We start from the raw sequence: 24,380 nt of genomic DNA, 5'->3' as shown, positions 1-24,380 counted from the left end.
GATTCATTAGCTATATTTCAATACAAGTAAACTGAACAGTGTGGCATAAATAGCAAGCAGTATGTAAATATTAGGAACTGAAATGCTACATTGCACAATTCCAGGAAGTACCATTCATATAACATATACTAAAAATAGTGCTCCATGGAGTTCTGCAACATGGTAGCCCATATCCACCGTCCCTTATCAGTATTTACATTCTTCTACTGCCTACATTCAATCTGAAATCATCCCAGACCACAACACTTTTTAATCCATGTATTTTTATCTGTGTCAGTTTGCTATGGTGTATTTGCCTAGACACACTCAAAACTTGCTGTCATCCTCTCATCCTTTTGTTATAACTTCTGGATTTCAACTTTCTTTTGTTTACCTTTCCTGCTTATAAAACAACTTCTTCTAAAACCCTTGAATTCTCTATTTTTATGTATATTATCTTAGTATAAAAAAAATGTATTGTATTTATAAGTAATTTTTAAATAATTTAAATGAAAGATAATTCTGAGAAGAACACTTTTTTATCATTCACTCTTGGATGACAATTTTGGAAGATGGTTTCTACATTTATGGAAGAAGTGGCTAGAGAGAGCGTAGCATAGTAAAAGAGTAATCTTCCCTTCTAATAACATGTATTCTCCACATTTAGCATATTTTTCTTATCACTGTGAGAGAATAAGTGAAATTTTATAACTGTAGTTGTCAATGTTTTGGGCCATTGCTTGCCACCAATAACGTCGAGAAGGACCGTAAAAAGGAAAGGAAAGGAAAATGCTAACTCAAAAATGTGTCTGCAATACCAACTCTAAATACAATATTTTTCAAAGTTTATAGGCAAGGAAAAAGTCTTTAAATAACCATGAAAGCCACACAAAAATGCTTAAGATTTTAAAACTGACTTAAGATCCAAACTATAAAATGGTATAAAATTTATATTTTAGAATCAATAGGATGTTTCCAATTTTCCTGGCCGGATGTTTCACCTTTTCAGTTCTGTATCTGAGTACTCAGTATGAAGGCTCAAATGAATAACACTATTGAATGGTGGTTGACTGACAATACTGAGGCTATGATAAATATCACATGATATTTACTCATCTAAAGATTTTTGGGGGAAGACATTTACTCTTCTTTTTATAGAAAATCATCCCTTATCCTTTCCAAGAATTGCCTCTATCATATATTCTGAATATCTTGCTCCTATTTCACCATGATTTTAAATCCTCAGTTTCCTACTCAAAACTGTTCAAGTAACAATTCATGTAGTGATTTCATATTTTTAAGTTGTTTGTCATTCTGTCCTTCCTCCTGTTTCTTGACTTTAGAAAATCCTTTATAGTTTTTCGTGATTATGTAAGAACATACAGTCGAAAAGACAATGTCAAATGCAAGCTATTAAAGGTGATCTGTGACAAACCACGAAAATGAAACTTCTTCCTAGTAGAAACTGAAGAGGAAAAAAAAGAATAAAGTGCTTCCTAATATTGAATAATAAAAAAGAACTAGAGATCTCTAAAAAATAGAGCTTCTTATATAAAATTAGATCGATTATATAGCTCAGTCATTTTTGCTGTTAATTCTTCTAAAAACTGATGCAATTAACATATATATTTAGATATGTTTGCCCTTTGACAATGTTAAATCCTAATGTTAACAGAACACAAAAGTACCTAAATTTTTAATCTTCTGAAGTTGTCTTCTCACTAATACAGATTTAATGAGGTTGGTTTAATGTAAAAACAGAAATATGAATACCTCAAGGAATACTTCTGGATATACTTACACTGTAAAGGATCTTTTCATTCACTCATTCAGCAAATTATGACTCTTACAATTGCCTGCTGGTGGTTAACACATTGACAAAAGGGGATTCAAAGTGTCAAATCTTATGAAGAAAAGAGAAAAGAAACTTTCACCATCAAAAAGTCACATCAAGAATTTTAAAAATTCATTTCTGAAATGTTAATGGTAAAATCCAGGATCTTAATATTGATGTGAAAATGGAGGATTCTCCTATCATAATTCTAACAGAACACTCATCTTAGAACCTTGTCCTTCTTGACTTTCCTTTATTCCAGGCTGAAAGAGATCATCCATAAGCTTTATTGACTGAGTTTACTAGCTGTCAGAACTTGAAATGAAATCTGTGTTCACAACAAAGTCTGAAACCAGAATATATAATATGTTTATTCTAAATCTAATGATATACTTCTGTTGCTGCCTTCACAATAAAAGATTAGCGTAACTTTTGGCTGGTCTTTGGCTGAAGGTGAATTAGCAGGTGAGATAAATTGACCCTCTCTCAATTATCATGCATGCATTCATTCACTCACATGTTATTCAATAGTTTTATTTGTGTATATTATGCTAACAATTTCTGATTCAAAACATTTATTCCTAGTCATGAAGATGACTGTATTAAAAGACTTGTCTGTAAAATATACTTTTTCCATACAATTCAATGTAAAGGAAGTTTCTGCCTCCTCTGACATTAATTTTGCCCAGGTGTAATTTTGTCTCATTCCAAAAATCTACCTAAAATGATCCCTAAATATGTTGAGGAAATAACAATGCTATTCTGTAACTCTTAAGCTCTTATATTAGTTCTTGCAAGAACATTTACAACTGGTTCAGATCCACTTGAAGGTGTATGGGTGCTCTCACTGGATGTGTTTACTGTAGAATCCTGTGAATAACGCAGCTATGTAGGAACAGTAAACCGCAATAGCTTAGATCAAAGGACTGCAGTGTATAAAATCTGGTATACCCACTGGCTTCTTGTTCCTATATTGCTTTGACATTCTAGGAAAATTAGTATTGGACTTAATTTGTCCTAACTGTATGCAGACTAAAGAAAATTTTTAGATTTCAGACTATTTGAATTCAGTAAGTCATCCTCACTGAGAAATGTCAAACCTGATTTTTCTCATCAGGCATATAAAGCAATCTGCCCACCCTCTCTTTCAGCTTTACATGCAGCTCTAAACAAATAGGCATTCTGATGGAAGAGATCAATGACTTCAGATGATACACAATTTTATGTCTTTATAAGTCATGTTTCTACACTGAAACATAAAAGCTCCATTTAAAAAAATTAGTATTTTGCTTTCAGAACATTAGTATATGCATTTATTAGAAATAAACAGAATTCATTTGAGGCACTGATTTTTCAAATGAAAGGATTAAAATAATCCCAACATTAAAACCAAAACAAAAGCATTTTATCTTCTCACATCTTTATTATGTATTTTATAATCCTACCTCCATAATCACTCTTGTACCTTTAGATCACAAATTTGCCTTTAAGTAACACATAATACACTTAAGGCAGATTTGTCTTACAGGTGGCCTCGGCTTCTAAACACCACTACACTGCTTTATACAAATGACAAAAATCACATAGAAGAGAATCTAGTGACATCTTTCTTGGTACTTTAGATTTAAAAACTGTATAATAAGTTGAGTTTCCATAAAATTTCACCCTTTAGATAGGAAACAAACAATACTACTATTTTATAGTTACCTTTATCTGATTTGATTGGATGCAGTTATAATAGTATTAACAAAATAACCTTTAAGTTTGTGGGGGAAATCCAATATTCACTCCTCATCAAAGGTTCAACAGCAAGCATAATGAGGATCCATTCTAAAATCATAATGCTAAGTATTACTTTAACTCATAATTCTGCTTATATAAGTGTATGCATATCACAGTTAACAAATACTATTTAATTATCAAGACATATGCAAAAGTATTATCTGATTGTATTCATAGCAGGCAGCTAGACAGCATTAAAGTTTCCTTCTCTGATCTTCTGATCATTAGTACAAACTGAGAATTTTGAAACTATTTGGTGATCCCAGTCTTTGGGGGAGGATTAGTATCACAAAACCTCCATGAGAACAATGGGCTCAGGTGGAAGCCTTTGAAGACTAAAAGGCTTACAGTTAAGGTAGAGTTATCATTAGTAGATATTAGGGAAATAGGAATGCAACCAGAATCACTCAATTTATTTATTAGAAAGCAAGATTCATTAAATCATTTCTCTTTTAGAAAAATATCTTTAAATTTTTATATTTTCAAATGTTCTTTTTTTAAAGAACATAAAAAATTGAGATATTTGTGAAAATAAACGTTTCGAATATACTTTTCCCCTTTCAATGGAATTCTTCTCATCAAGCACAAATGTCTTTAAAGCAAGACAAACTCTTCTGTGCTAAATCTTTTTAATCGTTTCTTTTCATCCTCTGAAAAAAGGTCTTCTTCATTGGCTGTAGTCGATGTGAAATCATAGTCTCTGGAATGACCATTTACAAAAGTAAATAAGGGATATTTCTCCTTAGAAGAAAATTTCAGCATCTGTAACAGAAAGTATAGAAGAATCCCTTATTGGATGCAATAGTGCACACTAAGACCACATGACAAATCTAATGTTTTAGCCCTGAACCTCTCCTGTTAGCTTCTTTCATTTACATTCGCCCAGTGCTATTCCTTTACCTGTTCTGGCTAAAAGACAAAAAATGATTAACTTTGTATTGTTTATATATAGGTAAATGTATGCATCTTCATTAGGACTAAATCATCAAAAATTAAGTACACGCTCACTCTCACCTCCCAGTTCCCCAAAATTTTCTGATCACATTAGTTTGAAGAAATACTAGAGAGTTAAGTTGTAATTTATATTCTTTGGGTAGTAACAGACAAAGAAACAAGATGGTACCACTGATTATGGTAAAATATTGTAAAAGAGTGTTTGTTAATCTAAGCACTAAACCAGAAGGTCCATTCTAACCTCTGTTCTGTAGCTTACCTTGATGTGACCTTGGACAAGTCACTCTACCTGAGTAACATCTATAAAACAGGGCAATCACTGCTTGGCCTTTTGGCTAAGATCAAGTGTACAAAAACAGAGGAAAAGAAATCCAATTTCTCCACCTCAGAGAATTAAGAAGATGCAAAGCAACAATATGAAGTTATTTTTAAAAAATAACTTTGGTCTTTTCAAAGATTCTATTTTTAAACATATTTTAAATAAACGATTTCTACAGTAATCTAGTCAACATGAAAAATAGTTTTATCACACTGCAATAATCCACATTTTATACATTACCTTCTAAAGTTGCATTACATACAACAAAAAGCAATACTTAGAATTTTGTGAGGATACCCACAACCTTTATAGCTCATCAATTTGGGATTCACAAGTATAATATAAACAATTTTAAATCTTTCTGTTAAACAACTTCTAGTCAAAAATTTAAATGATTTTCATTAAAAACTGAATTAAACATCTTGAATAAAGGATGTTTTAACAAAAATAAATTTTCAGTAGGTAATCAGGACCACAGGGATTCCAAAAGTTACTATGCAATTTTCAGAGAATGCTAAAAAGAATACAATTATTTATATACATCATAATCACTATCAATTAAATGTAATTTGTTTTTAAAAGATAATTTCAGAGGTAAAACCACATTATCCCAAATGTCAACATTCAACTGAAGGATCATCAAATTCTTATATATTACATTTTTAGATTCTCTTGAAACATGGCCAGATAGGTAGGCCTAGCATATGATACAAAATTAAAAATATTTCAATGAGACAGCTATATAAAATATATTTTTAATTGAATGAAAGTAAACCATTCAAAAACAATCAAGAATTAACAGATCAGATCCTACAGTTCATATTGTGCTTATTTACACATTGCTGAAATTTATTTTATTTATATCGTACAAAAAAAGGAAGAGAGAAGAGCAAAAATGTGTAAAATGAAAAATAAGAGGCAGAGAGTACTGGCATCTGATTAATCATCTTTCACCTCCAGCCAATAGCTGGAATATAGTCCAAAAATTGTTGTCATTTTTATATTCATTTAATGTCACTTGTAAAAGCCCAGTATCTAACGGGCAGGTATCCACACATCATTTTCAGATCCACACAGCAGAGTTAACATTATCATCTCTTTATCCTTTCTTTCAAGATTAAGAAAGAAGGGCAGGGGTCCTGGAGTTTGACCCTGGGGCCACCCTCCAAAAAAAAAAAAAAAAAAAGAAGAAGTTATTTGAGTTTATTAGTATAGGACTGAGTTACTCATCAAAGTTAAGATTCAAATCTGTGCCCCAGCGGGAAAAAATGGCAGTAAGGAAATCACTACCCTTTAATTTAAAAATGCAGGCGGAGCACGGTGGCTCACACCTGGAATCCCAGCACTTTGGGAGGCTGAGGCGGGTGAATCATGAGGTCAAGAGATCAAAACCATCTTGGCCAATGTGGTGAAACCCCGTCTCTACTAAAAAATACAAAAATTAGCTGGGCTTGGTGGCACACACCTGTAACTCCAGCTACTCGGGATTATGAGCCAGGAGAATCGCTTGAACCTGAGAGGTGGAGGCTGCAGTGAACCGAGATTGCACCACTGCACTCCAGCCTGGCAACAGAGTGAGACTCCGTCTCAAAAAGAAAAAAAAAACAAACAGCATCTACTTTTTGCAAATCTTCTTGCAATATAAGGTCTCCTTATGCACAACATTTATTGATTCAGGCTTGGAGAATTCTTTTCCAAACTTTCCTGAGTTTCTTTAAAATATTTTTAAAGATTATCAAATTAATAATGTATTAAAAATTTACCCAAATGAGTTGAAAATTTATGTCCACATAAAATCCTGCACATGGATGTTTGTAATAGCAGCTTTAGTGATAATTTTATTCTGAAAACATTAAAATGTGAAAAGTTTAGTGTTCTTTTTTATATTACAAGAATGGCTACATTGTCAAAACCTTAAAAGTTCTTCCATAATGGATGATATAAAATCTAAATTAAAAATCCAATTTAAGCCATCCATGTGACATGGAGATATTATACAAAATACAAGTCAATCTAAATTATTTAACAACTTAGAAAAATGTTGATTATATAATCCTAAAAGAAAAAATAAGATATAAAGCTACAAAATTTAGTTTCAATTATGTTAAAATAATTTCAAATATGTATTTTGAAAAGATTGAAAGGAAATATAACAAAATATTAAGTTATCTCTGAATGAAATAGTGATTTGTGTGTGTGTGTGTGTATACACATACATATACACACACACACTTCTATTCTCCAAGCTTCTTTATTTTTTGAAACAGACTCTTGCTCTGTTGCCCAGGCTGGAGTGCAGTGGCATGATCACGGCTGACTGCAGTCTCAACCTCCTGGACTCAAACGATCCTTCCACTTCAGGCTCCCGAGTAGTTGGGACTACAGGTATGTGCACACCTGGCTAATTTTTGTATTTTTTATGCATATGGGGTCTCACTATGTTGCCCAGGCTGGTCTCAAACTCCTGAGTTCAAGTGGTCAGCCCACATCTGCCTCCCAAAGTGTTGGGATTACAGGCATAAGCCACCACGACCAGCCTATTTTTCAAACTTTCTAACATGTAATTCTTCTATTATGTAGTAGGAGAAAACTATTATTTTTTTAAAAATTTAAGATAACTGAATTAACCATCTCATAGTTGTTTTTTAAAAGGGAATTCAGTGGTTTGCTCAACAACTTTAGAACAGGCAATTCTAAACTCTGTTCTGTAATAACACAGCTAAAGCTACGCTGAAGCTGCTTTATTATCTAAAAGGCAAATCATAGATTTCAGAAGATCAAATATTTTATCACACCTTTCCTATGGACTGAGTTGACAGGTTTCAGAATTTACAAAGGCAAAAGCTGGAGGACAGAAGTTAAGCAATTTATACCATAATAAAGCTAGTACTTGGTAGGACAGAAATAGAACCAGGAGATGACCTCTTCTCCTCAAGCCAAAACCTTTTCCACTAGTCCCTGCCACCATATATGTAGAATTATACCCAGTACAGGGCAGTCTATACCTATACAGCATATATTCACCACACTAGAGCTACACCCTATGTCGGGGTTAAGTTCTAAGGTCAGCCTACATTGCAAAATCAAGCATTGTCAAAAATCACCTATAACAGAATTATTTAAAAGGTAATATGTATAATCTTGTGTACACGACCCTGTTCAGTAATATGTATAAAATGTAAAATACATAGTAACGCAAATAATACAGTCATGTGCCACATAATAACATTCAGTCAACAAAGGACCACATATAATAGTGGTCCTATAAGATAATAATGGAGCTGAAAAATTCCTATCGCCTAGTGTTGCCACAGCTGTCATAATGTCATTCCACAATGCATCATTCACAAGTTTGTAATGATGCTGGTGTAAACAAACTGATTGTATGGCAGATAAAATTAGGTACAGTATATATTTGATAATAAAAGACTTATTAAGTATCTACTGTACAATACTTACTATTATTTTATAGTTTACTCGTTTTACTTATCAAAAAAAGAAATTACCTGTAAAACAGCTTCAGGTAGGTGCTCTAGGAGGCACTGCAGAAGACGGCACTGTTATCGTAGGAAATGATAGCTCCATGTGTGTTACTGTCCCTGAAGACCATCCAGTGGGACAAGATGCGGGGGTAGAATATAATAGTATTGATGATCCTGACCCTAGGTAGGCCTAAACTCATGTGTATGTCTGTGTCTTCATTTTTAACCAAAAAGCTTAAAAAGGAAAAAAATTAAAACTTTTAAAAATAGAAAAAAATCTCATAGAATAAGGATAGAAAGAAAATAATCTTTGTAGAACTTTACAATATGTTTGTGTTTTAAGCTAAGGGCTTATAAAACAGTCAAAAAGCTAAAAATAATTTAAAAGTTTATAAAGTTAAAAAGTTAACGACTGGGCGCGGTGGCTCATGCCTGTAATCCTAGCACTTTAGGAGGCCAAGGCAGGCGCATCACAAGGTCAGGAGATCAAGACCATCCTGGCTAACATGGTGAAGCCCCATCTCTACTAAAAATACAAAAAATTAGCCAGTCCTGGTGGCACACACCTGTAGTCCCAGCTACTGGGGAGGCTAAAGTAGGAGAATCGCTTGAACCCGGGAGGCGGAGGTTGCAGTGAGCCAAGATTGCGCCACTGCACTCCAGCCTGGGTAACAGAGCAAGACTCCATCTCAAAAAAAAAAAAAGGTTACAGTAAGATAAGATTGGTTTATTATTGAAGAAATATATTTTCTTATAAATTGAGTGTAGCCTAAGTGCACAGTGTTTATAAAGTCTACCGTAGTGCACAGTAGTGTCCTAAGCCTTCACATTCACTCACCATAGATTCACTGATTCACCCAGAGCAACCTCCAGTCCTGCAGGTGCCATTCATGGTAAATTCCCTACACAGGTACACCATTTTTTATTCTTTATACCACCTTTTTATAATATCTTTTCTGTCTAGATACATTTAGAGACACAAACACTTACCATTGTGTTACAAGCTGCCTACAGTATTCACTACAGTAACATGCAATACAGTTCTGTAGCCTAGGAGCAACAGGCTATACAGGTTGAATATTCCTTACTTGAAATGCTTAGGACCAGAAGTGTTTCCATTTTGGATTTTTTTCAGATTTTGAAATATTTGCATTATATATACTTACTGGTTCAGCATCTCTAAGCTGAAAATCCAAAATCTTAAATCCTAAATGTTCCAAACAACATTTCCTTTCAGTGTCATGTCAGCACTCAAAATGTTTTGAATTTTGAAGCATTTCAGATTTCAGATTTTCAGATTAGGGATACTCAACCTGTCCACACAGCCTAGGTGTGTAGTAGGCTACACCATTCCAGGTTTGTGCAAGTGTATCCAATTATGTTTGCACAACAACGAAATCACCTAGCAACACATTTCTCAGAATGTATCCCCATCATTAAGCAATGTATGACTGTATATAATAAAGAGTATACATGGAAAAATGTTTTCCTGTTTTTTATTACAAGAGCTCATATAGTTGAACTAAACTAAGTGTGCAAATGATGTTAACTATCCTATTTCCTCACTATGTAATCTTAAATCCCTGTAAACCAACTTTTACCCCTCACTGTACTTAAAAACTCTCTTAAAAAGTATTTTCTTCTAGCCCTCAAATAAAAAGGCCTGTTATTAGTTCCTATTATCTTATTTCAACTGCAATCAACACTGCTGAGTATTTCTTTCTTAAAATATCATTTCCCTGATTTCTGTGACATTTTGCTTTCCTGTTTCTCCTTCTATTTTCTGAACAATTTCTTCTCTCTCCTCCTTCATTGACTCTACTTAGTTCTGCATCCTAAAATGCAGACAAATCAATCATTCCTTTATCTTTTCTCTACATTCACTTCTTCTATATTCTCTTCCTTAATATTATCTACTATCAGTCTCGATTTCTGTGCTAGGCTTTATTGTCATCCATGTTTTTGCAGATGGGAGAACTGAAATACTGAGGGATTAGGTGACTCGTATAAGGTCACACAATTACTAACTGACACCGTCAGGATCTGAGCATAGGCAGTTTGTTTCTGGTGTAACCACCAGCACCTCCAACAGTAGTCAGTGGAGGCATGACTACAACATCAACTTAAATTGATCATTCCAAAATAAAATTTCCATTTCTTCCTCCCAAAAGCAGCTCTCTTCCAGACTTCTCCATTTCTATCAATAGCAACATCATTTACATTAGCTAGGAATGATTTTGTTGCAAGTGACAAAGAAACAAAAAATAGAGAACAACAACTAACAATGATTTCAAATAATACGAACTGTTTTCACCAGTCTGACATTGCTAGCTTTGATTAATCGATGTCAGATGAACAGCTTCTGTAATTCTCTTGGCCTTTCTCTCTGAATGAAATAGGACTGTTGAAACCCCAAGTTTTTTGTTTAAATTTAGGGCAGGGGCAGATGGATGCAAGAGGAGTGACAGCAGTGCATCTACATCCCATGACAGCAGGAGAGCAAAAGCGTTCCCAGAAACTTCCAGCACACGCCCATTTACATTTCATTTACACCAAACTTTCTAAATAAATAGGAGACTAGCAAAATGAGTATTTGGTGGGTACTGTCACTGCAAACAAAACCAGGATTCTTTAGCAAAAAAGAAACAGGGATAAGTATTGAACTGACCACCAATGGTGTTTGTACACCATTCAGACATGAGAACCACAATAAAAATAAAACAGGCTCATGTGCTAAGGAAGGACTGGAAGGTTTCTTTAGGATGTGTGGTCAGAAAAGGCCAAGCTGCAACCTGAATAACCAGCACTCTCCCCAACCTTTCAGGTACAAGGGACCGATTTCATGGAAGACAATTTCTCCACAGACTAGGGGATGGGGATGGATTCAGAATGATTCAAGTGCATTACATTTATTGTGTACTTAATTTATATTATTACATTGCAATATTTAATGAAATACTTATATGACTCACCATAATGTAGAATCAGTGGGAGCCCTGGGCTTGTTTTCCTGCAACTAGACTGTCCCATCTGCAGGTGATGGGAGACAGCGACAGATCATCAAGCATTAGATTCTCATAAGGAGCACGCAACCTAGATCCCTTGCACGCGTAGCTCACAATCAGGTTCACGCTCCTATGAGATGCTAATGCCACTGCTGATATGACAGGAGGCAGAGCTCAGGTGGTAATGCCAGTGATGGGGAGTGGCTGTAAATACAGAGGAAGCTTCACTCGCTAACCCACTGCTCACCTTCTGCGTGTGGCCTGGTTCCTAACAGGCCACAGACTAGTACCAGTCACAGGGCTTGAGGACCCCTGTGAATGACAATAAGGAGCCAGACTTAAAAGTTCTGGGAGAAGAGCACTCTAGGAAGAAAAATCAGTGAGTGCAAAGGCCCAAGGATGCCAGCACACTTTGCATGTGCAAAGAACAGAAAGCAAGCCACTCTGGCTTGCAAGTAGAGGAAAACAGTAAGGCTGGTATAAAAGAGCCAGATCACTCAGGCCCTATAAGCCAAATTAACATGCGATTTAGGTTTCACTGTTCCCTTAAAACTCATAAACATCCTACCACAGATTTCCCACAATATTTGACCTTGGTGGTTCAGCTCAGGATGTTTCTATCAACTAGTCCTCCTTCATACGTCTTGTCTGTACCAAATTCTATCAGTCCTTAAAGTTTCAGCCCGAGTTCCACTGACAACTATCTTACTCTACAGTGATTATTCCCTTCTCCAAAGTCCTATACCTTTGTCTAGTATAATGTAAGGATTATAAACACAGACTTTGGAGCTAGGGAGTATCAGTTCAAAATTTGGCTGATACTTATTAACTGTGTAACCCTGGGCAAATCACTATATCTGACTGTCTCATTTTCCTTTGCTGTAAAATGTCAGTAATGATAGTACCTATCTCACAGAGTTGTTGTGTAGATTAAACCAGCTAATATATGTAAAGTACTTAGAAGATTCTGGCATCTAATGTACTGGCTTTATCATTATTGCACTATCATAATATTAGTCTCCTGGCATTTATCAAATACGTTATTGTAGAGTCATTTATCTTTAACATCCATTTCATGTCTCCCCAACTAAACTACAAACTACTGAAGATTTTAAATGAAGTCAGAGTTTCTATCATTAGATCCCAGAAGTAAAAAAAGACCTATGAAATTTTAAAAGTTCTTCAGATTTCAAGTGGAAAACACAGAACTAGAAGAAAGACCTCTAGGTGAACATAAGCCTGGAACACTAAAATGATTTCAAAAAGACCTTTTCCAAAATAGTGATGGGCATGGGAAACTGTACCACTGAAGAAAATGGGAATAATTGTCCTAGAAGGGGAAGCAAACCTATTTTCTTACTCTGTAAGACTACAGAGTAAAAGTTACATACAGGCTGATTTCAACTCACTATAAGAAGAGATTCTTAACAATAAGGGTCTGTCTGAAAATTGAAAATACTTCCAGGAAAAGTCATTAGCTCACTATAACCTGAAATAAAGATTAGACACTCAACTGTCTGGAACATGGATTGATGTACCACCATTTATTAGTTGTGCCCTTTGTGAACACTGCTAAACCTTTCTAAATGTAAGATTCCTTATCTGTAAAATGGAAGAGAAAAGTACCTATCTCAGAAGGTTTGGTTGGTTAAATGAGATACTATACCATAGGTGAGGACTCAACAAATGTTAACTTTGGATTGAGTAACTTCTAAGATCTCAGGGATTCAATGGCTATAACATAAATCTTGTTTTGTAGCTAGAAGACAACTGGTCACATGTAAATTTCTCCCCTGTGTTGATACGCATTCCATAATCAAACAATTCATTCCCTAGTACATTTTCATTTGTGATTTTTTTGTCCTTAAACACCAGCACTACTAGGTAATAAGTTTAGCAATGAACAGGTAATTGTTACCCTTGAATTACCAAATGATTATTTGATAATAATCATTAAATTGAGAACAAATGAAAAAAATAAGAATAAAAGGGGGTATGAGATACAATAAAAAATAATCTACATCAGGCCATTTACAAGACAGTAGAGCAGAGGAAACACAACCTAAGTTTGTGAGTTAGGAAGGAGACGTGTTGGTGGGATATCTATGAAAAGTAAGCATATTAATCCTGCAGAACTTGGAGAGCAACAATATATAAAGGCCAAAGACATCATGGAAAGTAGAAGGGAGACCCAAAACTACAAACAAGGAAACTGACAAAAACTTGTATGAACTCAATTCCCAGGTCCCTCCTTGCAACCAATACCCTTCTTCACCCACCCTCCAGTCATCCTCCATATAGGAAAATAAAGATTTACTCTTTGGAAAATCTGAATCGATAATGATAATGAACTCTAGTACACCAGACACAGTGATGACTTCAGAAGCTGAGTAATTAAGTGACAGTCTAAAAATAGGAAACTATAGGGTCCTCAGTATCCTTCACTTCCTGCTCCTGGAGCACAAGCAGACAACAAATATTCATTCGTCAGGCTCTTAAGAGATGGGAGAACTTTTCTTTGAGAAAACAAAACAACTCTAGAGAAAAGACCACCCCTTATTAACATCTGAGAGTCACCCAACAAAAAGGCAAGCTCATTACATGATCATCCTAGTATGGAAGTTAACAGCTAAAAAGCCAAGGTCAAACACACAGAGCTTCTACTCAGCTTTTTAGTGCCTCATTATTAAACAGAAAGAAGGTCACTAGTCATTTGGGAGAAAGCATCTAAGGGAAAACCTGATGATTAAAAGAAAAAACAAAACCATAAAAGAGCCCAGAAGGAAGCATAAACAACAAAAGAAACAGAAGAAAACTTCAAAATTACTGTAATTAATTTTATAGGGGAAAAGAGAAAATACATCCATAAAAAATAAAAGAATACTACGGAAAAGAAATAGAAAAAAATATCAGTAACAACTGAAAACTGAAGTAATCCTAATTGAAATTTAAGAACAGAATAGGTAGAAGGTAAAGTACAAGAAATCTTCCAGTACAAAAAATATATATGAAGACATGGGAAATAGAAGGCAAAAAGAGAAAAATTAGGGAGCAATTCAGAAGGTCCAACCTGTATAATAAGAGTTCCAGAAGATAAGAACAAAGAAAACAGAAGAAACAATTATTTTTAATTTCAAGGAAATTTCCCCTAATGAAAAAAGGCAAGACGATCAATGACAAAGAATGCAAACCAAGATACATAATGAAGATATTAGGGATAAATAATTATTGCTGGCTCACGCCTGTAACCCCAGCACTCTGGGAAGCTGAGGCAGGACTATGTGAGCACAGGAGTTCAAGACCAGCCAGGGCAACATAGTGAAATCCCGTCTCTACAAAAAATGTAAAAATTAGCTGTTGTAGTGGTACACACCTGTGGTCCCAGCTAGTCAGGAGGCTGAGGTGGGAGGATTGCTTGAGCCCAATTGGTCAGGGCTGCAGTGACCTATGATTGTACCACTGCACTCAAGCCTGGGCAACAGAGCAAGACCCTGACCCAAAAATAAAAATAACAGTAATAATTATAGCTAATACTTTAGTGCTACCATAAACCAAGCACTAGTCTATTAAATCTTTACTCCTCATAATGATGTTACAGAGAAAGGTAGCGATCAGTATTTTCATTCCATGAGAAAACCGATGCACAAAGAAGTGAAGCAATGTGCATAAAGATACACAGCAATTAGGTGATGGAGCTGAGATTCCAACCTGAAAATTTTCAGAGAAAAAAAAATTTTCATTTGGAGGAAAATAATGCAGAATGATATTGAACTTCTCAACAACACTAAATGCTAGAAGGGAGTGGAACAATGCCGCTAAAGTTCAGGGAAAAATTATTTTCATTTTAGAATTCTGTACCCAATTAAATTATCAAGAAATTAAAAGATAAAGCTGGTCGACGACATGCAGGAATTTAAAAAAATTTGCCATCTATGCATCTTTTTCTTAGGAAGGTGCTAGAAAATATGCCCTAGCGAGAGAAAGGAATAAACTAAAAGACTCAGAAGACAGGAGATCAAATATGGAAAGTGGCATCAGGACGTTCCAAACTGACCACTCTGCACCAGGCCTAGAGAAGAGTTAAGGCAAGAGTGAACAAAAACAGAAACAAGCAAATCTCCAGAAAAAAAGAGATATTTTCCTACATTAATACTTATGAAAAACTTACCACTAGGCAGTTGACAGATATGACTGAACATTTAGAAAAAAATAAACAGGTAAAAACAGAACAAAGGAAATGAAAAAGGGGAAGGAGTACTAATTCTAAGAAATATAAAGGAGGATGGGCCAGGTGTGGTCACTCACACCTGTAATCCCAGCACTTTGGGAGGCTGAGGCAGGTGGATCACGAGGTGAAGAGTTTGAGACCAGCCTGGCCAACATGGTGAAGCCCTGTCTCTGCTAAGAATACAAAAATACAGATAGGTGTGGTGGCGCATGCCTGTAATCCCAGCTACTCAGGAGGCTGAGGCAGGATAATCGCTTGAACCCAGGAGGCGGAGGTTGCAATGAGCCGAGATAGCGCCACTGCACTCCAGCCTGGGCAACAGAGCAAGACTCCGTATCAGAAAAAAAAAGAAAGAAAGAAAGAAAAGAAGTACAAAGGATAGGAAAAAATAAATGCAATCATAGCATATTATGTGATTAGTGAACAATATTATGGAGGCATAATGTGAACACTGAACACCGACTAACCGAAATCTGTGTTATACCTGTACTGGGAGTATGGCTGGGAGGAGGAGAAAACAGGGTAAAGGAGTGTGGGAAGAGAGTTAAATCCTCAAATACTATAACTAAAAAATAATAAAGAATGTCTACAATGGACTAATCAAGAAATTGCACAATAAGCACATTACAGCAGGTCCCCAAATAATCATTTCAGTCAACGCTGTGTGATTATAACATTCATGAAATCAATTTCCAGCCAGAGCCACTATTTGTGTGAAGTTTGCATGTTCTCCTCATGCCTGTTTGAGGCGGTTTCCTCAGGTTCTTTGGTTCCCTTTCACATCCCAAACATGTGTACATGAGGTGAACTGGTGTGTCTGCACCAATCCAGTCTGGGCAAATAGTGGGGTGTATGTGAGTACACCCTATGCTGGGTAGCTTCCCACCTTGCATCCTGAGCCTCCAGAACTATCTCTGGCCACCTACAACCTGAACTGAATAAGCCAGTTGGAGAATGAAAAAATGAATGAATGAATGAATACAAATTATTGCCAAATAAAAATGTATAAGGTATACAACAATCATATAAATGCATGACAATAAACACATGGTGACAAAGTGCTCAGTAAGCCTGCCAGATCTGTGATTGTTCTGGAAATACATTATGGTAGGAGGTGTTCCTTACAATTTTCACTTTGCAAACTATTGCTTGATTTAACCTACCACCACCATGACTGCTATTGCTCACTGATCCACCAACAAGTGTAAGATAAACAATTACCTTACATTTCTTTTTTTCTAAGCTTTGTTCTTCTTGGAGTCAGTACTCCCACTCCTTTTTTCATTTCCTTAGTTCTCTTTGTAGCTATTTATTTTTTTAAAATGTTCAGTCATGTCTGTGAAATACCTTAATCTTTCTTAAATGTAAGTACAGCTCACATTTATTTCAATGTTTAATATTAGAAGTATTTAAATCTTTATTTGGAAGTTTGGTGATGCTTCTGTGACAAGAAATATGTCTTAGAAACTTAACTCTTGTTTATATCAATTATCCTATGGTAAAACCGGTTCCATTTTATATCATTTCACTTAAAGTCACAGTTTCCAAGAACCTATCAATGATGTTAAGGGAAGACTTATCGTTCTTAGAAATGCAGAGGTAAAATTCTAAATAAATAGTTAAAAGAGACTATCTCTGAGGAGGTATTCTTCGGATGGGGAGTAACATGACAAGGGACTCCTGATTTTCAGCATAAGTCTTTTATTGCAATTTCAATATTTAAAGTTAGGGTATGTACCACTTTGATAAATGTAAAAATTAATTTTTTGAACAAAACATATTTTGAGTTGTGCATTAAGTAAAAGGACTATTGCAAGTTTTAAGATAAATCCACAGCAATTTAAGGAAACTAGAAGAACTAGGTAAAAGCACACTGTAGATTTTCTATAACTCAATCATTGACCTCTTTACTAATTTTAAGACAACCTTATAACGAAGTCTTCATTTTTTTTTTTTTTTGAGACAGCGTCTCACTCTGTCACCTAGGCTGGAGTGCAGCGGCGCCATCTTGGCTCACTGCAACCTCCACCTCCTGGGTTCAAGCAATTCTCTGCCTCAGCCTCCTGAGTAGCTGGGATTATAGGTGGCTGCCACCACACCCAGCTGATTTTTGTATTTTTAGTAGAGATGGGGTTTCACCATCTTGACCAGGCTGGTCTTAAACTCCTGACCTCGTGATCCACCTGCCTCAGCCTCCCAAAGTGGTGGGATTACAGGTGTGAGCCAATGTGCCTGGCCAAGTCTCTTTAATTCATTTCTCCATTCAACGAATATTATTTACTGAACTTCTACAGTGTGATATCCAGTGCTAAGAACTGGGGATTCAAAAATAAACAAAACTAACAAAATCCTTCCTTTGTTGAGATGACATTCCAGTGGAATAAACAGATGATAAATAAACAGAACATGTATATATATGATACAGCAGAATATACACATATAGTGATATGTGCTAAGAGGAAAAATAAAACAATGAAAGAGGGGAATTACAAATGTATAAACGGTGGCCAGGGAAGGCCTAATAAGGTGACACTTGAGTAAAGATCTGAAAGAAGGGAGAGAACCATGAGAATATCTGTAGGAAGAGAATGCCAGCCACAGGAAAGAAACAAAATCCTTGAAACAGGGGAGCACTGATCATTTTAAAGGAGACTAGTGAGGCTGGACTCAAGAGAGTTATGGAAGAATGGTAGGGAATGAGCTCAACAAGCCGGCAATGAGAAGCAGAGATTACATTTATATAAAGCCTTATGAGTTTGTAAGAGTTTGGGCTTTTACTCTGAATGAGTTAAAAATCTACTGTAAGAGTTTGGGCTTTTACTCTGAATGAGTTAAAAATCTACTGTAGGGTTCTTAATAGAAATTAACACAATCTTAGTTACATTTTAAACAAAATCACTCTGGTGACTATGTTGATTCTAGACTACAGATGGAGCAAGGGACATCAGTTAGGAAGCTACTGCAATAATCTCAAGGAAGATGTGATGATGGGCCAGGGTAATAATGAGAGTGGTGAGAAATTATCAAATTCTAAGTACATTTTAAAGAAGAGATGATGGGATTTGCTGATGTGTAAGACATGGGGTTCGTGAGACAGAGCAAGGATTCCAGTTTTGAGGCTAAGCACCCAAGAAAATGAAGTTGTCATTTATATAATAACCGAATTATTTTTATTTGTTTTATTTTACTTTACTTACGTAATTTACTTAAGTACCATAGTTTCCTCGGACGGATAGAAGATAAAACTCTAATCCCATGTCTCTCTCTAAATAGTACCCATGGTAAAATTCTAATAACATACAGAAATAAAACTTTTGTGTTATAAATTTTAAAAATATTTTTAGTTTATAGTCACATCTTACACCTTAAAAGAAATAGCTAAAACAAAATTTTATTAATATAATAATTAGGAGCATCATAATGGAATAGCAGACGTCACCTTAACCAAGGGGTCAAAGTTAGCATCACCAATAAAGAGACAATAAAAATCACATGCCAATCACCAGGAAGCAGCCAGAACATAGCATCACTTTGGTGATGTATCTGGCAAAGATGCATAACCTGAAATTCATGAGGAAACTGTACAGACAAACCCAAATTGAGAGGACAATCTACAAAATTTTCAAAAGTGTCCTGTAAAAATACTAAAGAACATGTATCCTGTTATCTTCAAAAATATGTGAAAATCCAAAAAGATGATGAACTGTTCTAGATTAAAGGAGATTTAAGATGTACAAATGTAACATATTATTATAAACTCAATCTTTTTGCTACATAGAGCATTACTGGGACAACTAGTGAAACCTGAATGGTTTCTTGGGGATTAAAGGGTGATAATGTACAATGCTACTTTCCTGATTCTGATAGTTATATTGTGGTTATGTAGGAGAATGTCCTTATTTGTAAGAAGTACACACTCAACTATTCAAGGGTAATGGGGCATCATGCTAGCAACTTATTTTCAAAAGGTTCAGGGAAAAAAATTTTTTTTTGCTTTATATTTACAACTTTTCTATAAATTTGCTATTGTTTCCATTTTTAAATGAAGGCATAATAAAGATGTGTTCAAACAAAAGCTTACAGAATTTATCACCAGGTAATGGCACTAAAAGCAATAATAAAGCAAGTTCTAAATTAGCCAAGCATGGTAGTGGGCACCTGTAATCCCAGCTACTCGGAAGGCTAAGACAGGAGAATCACTTGAACCCAGGAGGTGGAGGCTGCAGTGAGCTGAGATCATGCCATTGCACTCCAGCCTGGGTGACAGAGCAAGACTTCATCTCAAAAAACAAACAACAACAAAAAAGAAAGTTCTTCAGAGACAAGTGATATGATCCCAGTAGGAAGCAGAGTTAAACAGGAAAAAAATGAAGGGCATCCAAAAGGTTAATACTGACTCTTCAAAACACAATGTCTTGTAGAATTTAAAATCCTACAGGATTCAAGTTTTTGATGACACAAAGTACAAAAACAGAATTTAAGGTAAGAAATATTACTAAGAGATAGAAGAACATATAAAAGTTATACTTCAACAGGAAGACCTAACAGTCCTAAGTTTGTATGTAACTAATAACAAAGCCTTGAAATGTATAAAACAAAAAAATAAAGAAGAAACAGACAACCCTACCATCACAATTGGAGAATTTTGTAACATGTCTTTCTGTAATTTAAAAACCATGTAAGAAAGAAAAAAGGACATAAAAAATTTCAGCAACATAATTAACTACTCAGATATGAGGGGAAGTAGGGAGGAAGATTATTAATAGAAAGATTAGAGACAGTGTTAAACAGAACTATTCCACAGAGGCACTGAAGTCTGAAAAAGGGGAAAAAAGGAAGAATGGTTGTTTTGGAGGCACTCCCAGTAAACCTGACTTCATCATATTCAACTGACCTTCAAATTTTCCACTCTCAACTCTCCCAGACCATTTGCCTCCCTGTCCACAGGGATTTCCACGGTTGACCATTTCAACAAAATAAAAGATTACTCTTAAGCCGACTTGAAATTCTGCTTTCCCTATCATGCCAAACTCTATTGTTCACTTTACCTACTGCCAATTCAAGTCTTCCAGGAGTCTTAAAGCAAGACATGAGACTCTGTTAATTAGGTCCATTATGATTAGAAGGACACATTCACTCTCCTCCTGGTGATTTCTTACTTATTGTATGGTGGATTTAAATAGGGCAACTTTCATGGACATGTTAAGATCTTTCCAGAAAATGCAGTGAATATATACTATTCAATGTTTTTTACACTCCCCAAATTATGTCTATTCTATTTTTCTTTCTCATGACACTGTACTTTCTTCTTGATCAAACTTTTAATTTTTGTTATATATTTGTGTGTTCAATATCCACTAGATTGTAAGTTCATGAAGCCAGGAGTCACAACTATCTTGTTTACCATTTCATATCCAGCTCCAGACAGTCATTCAACAAACTGAACACTTACTATGAGCTGGGCACTGTTCTAGATGCTTTAGAATATGTCAGTGCTTTGACTAATGGTTTCTGTTTTTCATTTATTCTCAATACTTCAGTATGATTTATGCCTTTTTTGTTCTATTTTGTTTTGAGACAAAGTCTCACTCTGTCGCCCAAGTTGGAGTGCAATGGCATAATCTTGGCTCCTGGGTTCAAGCGATTCTGTGCCTCAGCCTCCGGAGTAGCTGGGACTTCAGGTGCATGCCACCATGCCCGGATAATTTTTGTATTTTTAGTAGAGACGGAATTTCACCGTGTTGGCCAGGCTGCTCTTGAACTCCTGACCTCAGGTGATCTGCCTGCCTCGGCCTCCCAAAGTGCTGGGATTACAGGTGTGAGCCACCTCGCCCTGCCCAGTATGATATGTTTTAAAAGAATCACCCAGGGCTGCTGAATTGAGAACCAGCTAGAGACAGGGAAGTGAGGCTTGGAAACTACATAAAAGATTACTGAAGTAACGATAGTGCCTCAGGCCAGTGTTGCAAGAGCAGTAGGGGAGGTAGTGAAAACTGATCTGATTCTAGATCTACTTTGACTATATAATTGGTTATGAGATGTGAGAGAGAGAAGGGAGGTAAGAATAGTCCAAGGATTTGGTCTGAGTAGACAATGGATAAATTTGCCATCAAACGAGATAAGGAAAACTGTAAGCGAAACAGGCTTGAGAAGGAAGATCAGGAATTTGATTTTGGATACGCACACCAGACATATAAGGGACACTGAATAGCGACTGGACATTACAATCTAAAATCTGGAAAATAATTTTGGGTTAAATATATGATCTTGGATTATAAGTGATGTTTAAAGTTATACAACTGGATGAGGTCATCAAGATAAAGAAGTTATCCAAACTGGCTGGTCCGAAGGTAGTGAGTTATCTCAATTGATTGTTCACAGTCAGTTACAGATCAAACTCCTTGTTCTACTCTTTCCCCCCTTCTCACTACTGCACTTGACTAGTCTTAAAAAAAAAAAAAAAACAAGTTATCCAAACTAAAGGCTAAGCCCTAAGCTACTTTAACACTAACAGGTTGGGGAAGAAAGCAGGCAAAGAAGACTAAAGAAGTAGCAACCAGTGAAGAATGAGAAAAAACAAGAGTTTGGTGTCCTGGAAGCCAATGTGAAGAAGGTGTATGAGGGTGGAGTGAATGTTCACCTACATCAAATGCTTCTGTTATTACAATTAGGATGAACCCTGAGCTTCGACCAATGGACTTAGCAATGTAGAGTCATTAGTGACCTTGAAGAGGTGGAGTTATAGGAATGAAAGCACTCAAGTATTTGTTGACTAAATGAATGACCATATTAATGAACTATGAATTTATTCTCCTGGTCACCTAGATGTAAAACAGACTTGTCTGTGAGGTCTCTCTTTCCCTTACCACTTTCTGAGTGGCTGTCTTGTTGATTGTACCTTCACAAACTTTCTCAAAGTACTTCCTCCCACAATTTTAATTCTACAGCTTCTGTACTAATCTAGATCCTTGAAGAAGACATTACAAATCAATGAAGAAAAATTAGACTCTTTGATAAATGATGCTAAAATAACCATTTGTCCATGTGAGGAAAAAAGAAGACACCTACTTTAAAACATAAACAAGTTCTAAGCTGGGTGCAGTGGCCCATGCTTGTAATCCGAGCACTTTGGAAGGCCGACATGGGAGGATTACCTAAGGTCAGTAATTCAGACTAGCTTGGCCAACATGATGAAACCCCGTGTCTAGTAAAAATACAAAAATTAGCTGGGCGTGGTGGCTCACGCCTGTAATCCCAGCTTCTAGGGGGGCTGAGGCAGAAGAATTGCTTGAACCCGGGAGGCAGAGGTTGAAGTGAGCCGAGATTGAGCCATTGCCCTCCAGCATGGGTGACAGAGCAAGACTCCATCTCAAAAAAATAAAAATAAATAAAACATATACATGTTCTAAATGTGAAACATAAAACTTCTAGAAGGAGTATAGGATAATATGTTTATAACTTTTGTTTATTAAAGATTTCTTTGATGCAAACTTCAAAAACCATGAAAGTATTATTAATTTGACTATATTAAAATTAAAGGCACAATTAAGAAGTAAAAATAGTGGCCTAGGAGAATATATTTGTAACATATAAAGCCAACAAAGCAGTAGTATCTAGAATTATAAAGATTTCCTTCATATCAAATTGCCCTATAGAAAAACAGAGAAAAAGAATGAATGGGAAATTCACAAAAGAGGAAACAAATGGGCCAATAAACTTTGATTAAATGTTCAACCTTAGTATCAATCAGGGAAATATAAATTAAAACTACAAAGAAGTATGATTCATATTGATGAGACTGGCTAAAAATTTTAAAGTTTGACAATATCAAGTGTTGATAAGGACGGTAAGAAATTCTTATATACCGCTTGGCATGATCACTCTGGAGAGCAAATCTAAAAATATGCTTATCTTATGACCCAGAAATTCCACTGTGATGTATCTAGTATATCTAACGTAACCCTAGTTAAAATATTATCCATGCACAAAGAGATACGTAGAATATTATTTAAAACATTATTTGTAATTAAACAAATAAAACAAGGAATTTTACGTTCTCAGAAACAAGCCAGATGACCATCAACCAAAGAAAGTTTAAATAAAAAGAATATATTATACAATGAACTACTATTCAGCTGTTTAAATGAATAAGCTAGAGCAACACGTATGGTTACATAGATAACCTCTAAGTCACTTTTCTTTCTTTTTTGAGACAGTCTTGCTCTTTCGCCAGGCTGAAGTGCAGTGGAACGATCTTGGCTCACTGCAACCTCTGTCTCCCAGATTCAAGCGATTCTCCTGCCTCAGCCTCCTGAGTAGCTGAGACTACAGGCACACACCACCACACCTGGCTAATTTTTTGTATTTTAGCAGAGATGGGGTTTCATCATGGCCAGGATGGTCTCAGTCTCCTGACCTCATGATCCATCTGCCTCAGCCTCCCAAAATGCTGGGATTACAGGTGTGAGCCAACGCGCCCGGCCTCTAAGTCACTTTTAAATAAAAATGTTGCAGATGAATATATATATCTTTATATAAAAATATCATTAACAAAAAATTTAATAAATGTAAAACTATGTGTTGTTTATGGATATATAAAATATGGGTATGATACACTAATTCAGGATGGTGATTGCCATTGGGAAGAAAAGGACTAAGATTGGTGAAAGATAACACATTGGTATGTATTATCTTTCTAATTATATGCCTAATTTTCTTAAGCTCAGTGGTTAACACATGGGTATTTACTATATTATTCTCTATATTTCTGTATGCCTGAAATTTTAAAATTAATTTA

General features: G+C 35.6%; 1 protein-coding gene across 5 annotated transcripts in view; it reads right to left on the bottom strand.

Moving 5' to 3' along the window:
• Positions 1-3,022: 3,022 nt before the first annotated feature.
• ATG4C (autophagy related 4C cysteine peptidase) overlaps positions 3,023-24,380 on the bottom strand; it is an 82,888-nt gene continuing 61,530 nt past the window's right edge. For all 5 annotated transcript variants that reach the window (XM_012442770.3, XM_012442768.3, XM_012442769.3 and 2 more), the window contains exon 11: positions 3,023-4,357. In XM_012442770.3, the coding sequence (XP_012298193.1) occupies positions 4,190-4,357 (168 nt within the window). In that variant the 3' untranslated portion in view covers positions 3,023-4,189. The remainder of the gene's footprint in view (positions 4,358-24,380) is intronic.

Source organism: Aotus nancymaae, unplaced genomic scaffold, assembly GCF_030222135.1.
Source record: "Aotus nancymaae isolate 86718 unplaced genomic scaffold, 86718_ANA_hifiasm-v0.15.2.pri h1tg000007l, whole genome shotgun sequence".
NCBI lineage: Eukaryota > Metazoa > Chordata > Mammalia > Primates > Aotidae > Aotus > Aotus nancymaae.
The sequence above is the reverse complement of the archived record's forward strand: the minus strand, read 5'-3'. Positions and strand labels throughout refer to the sequence as shown.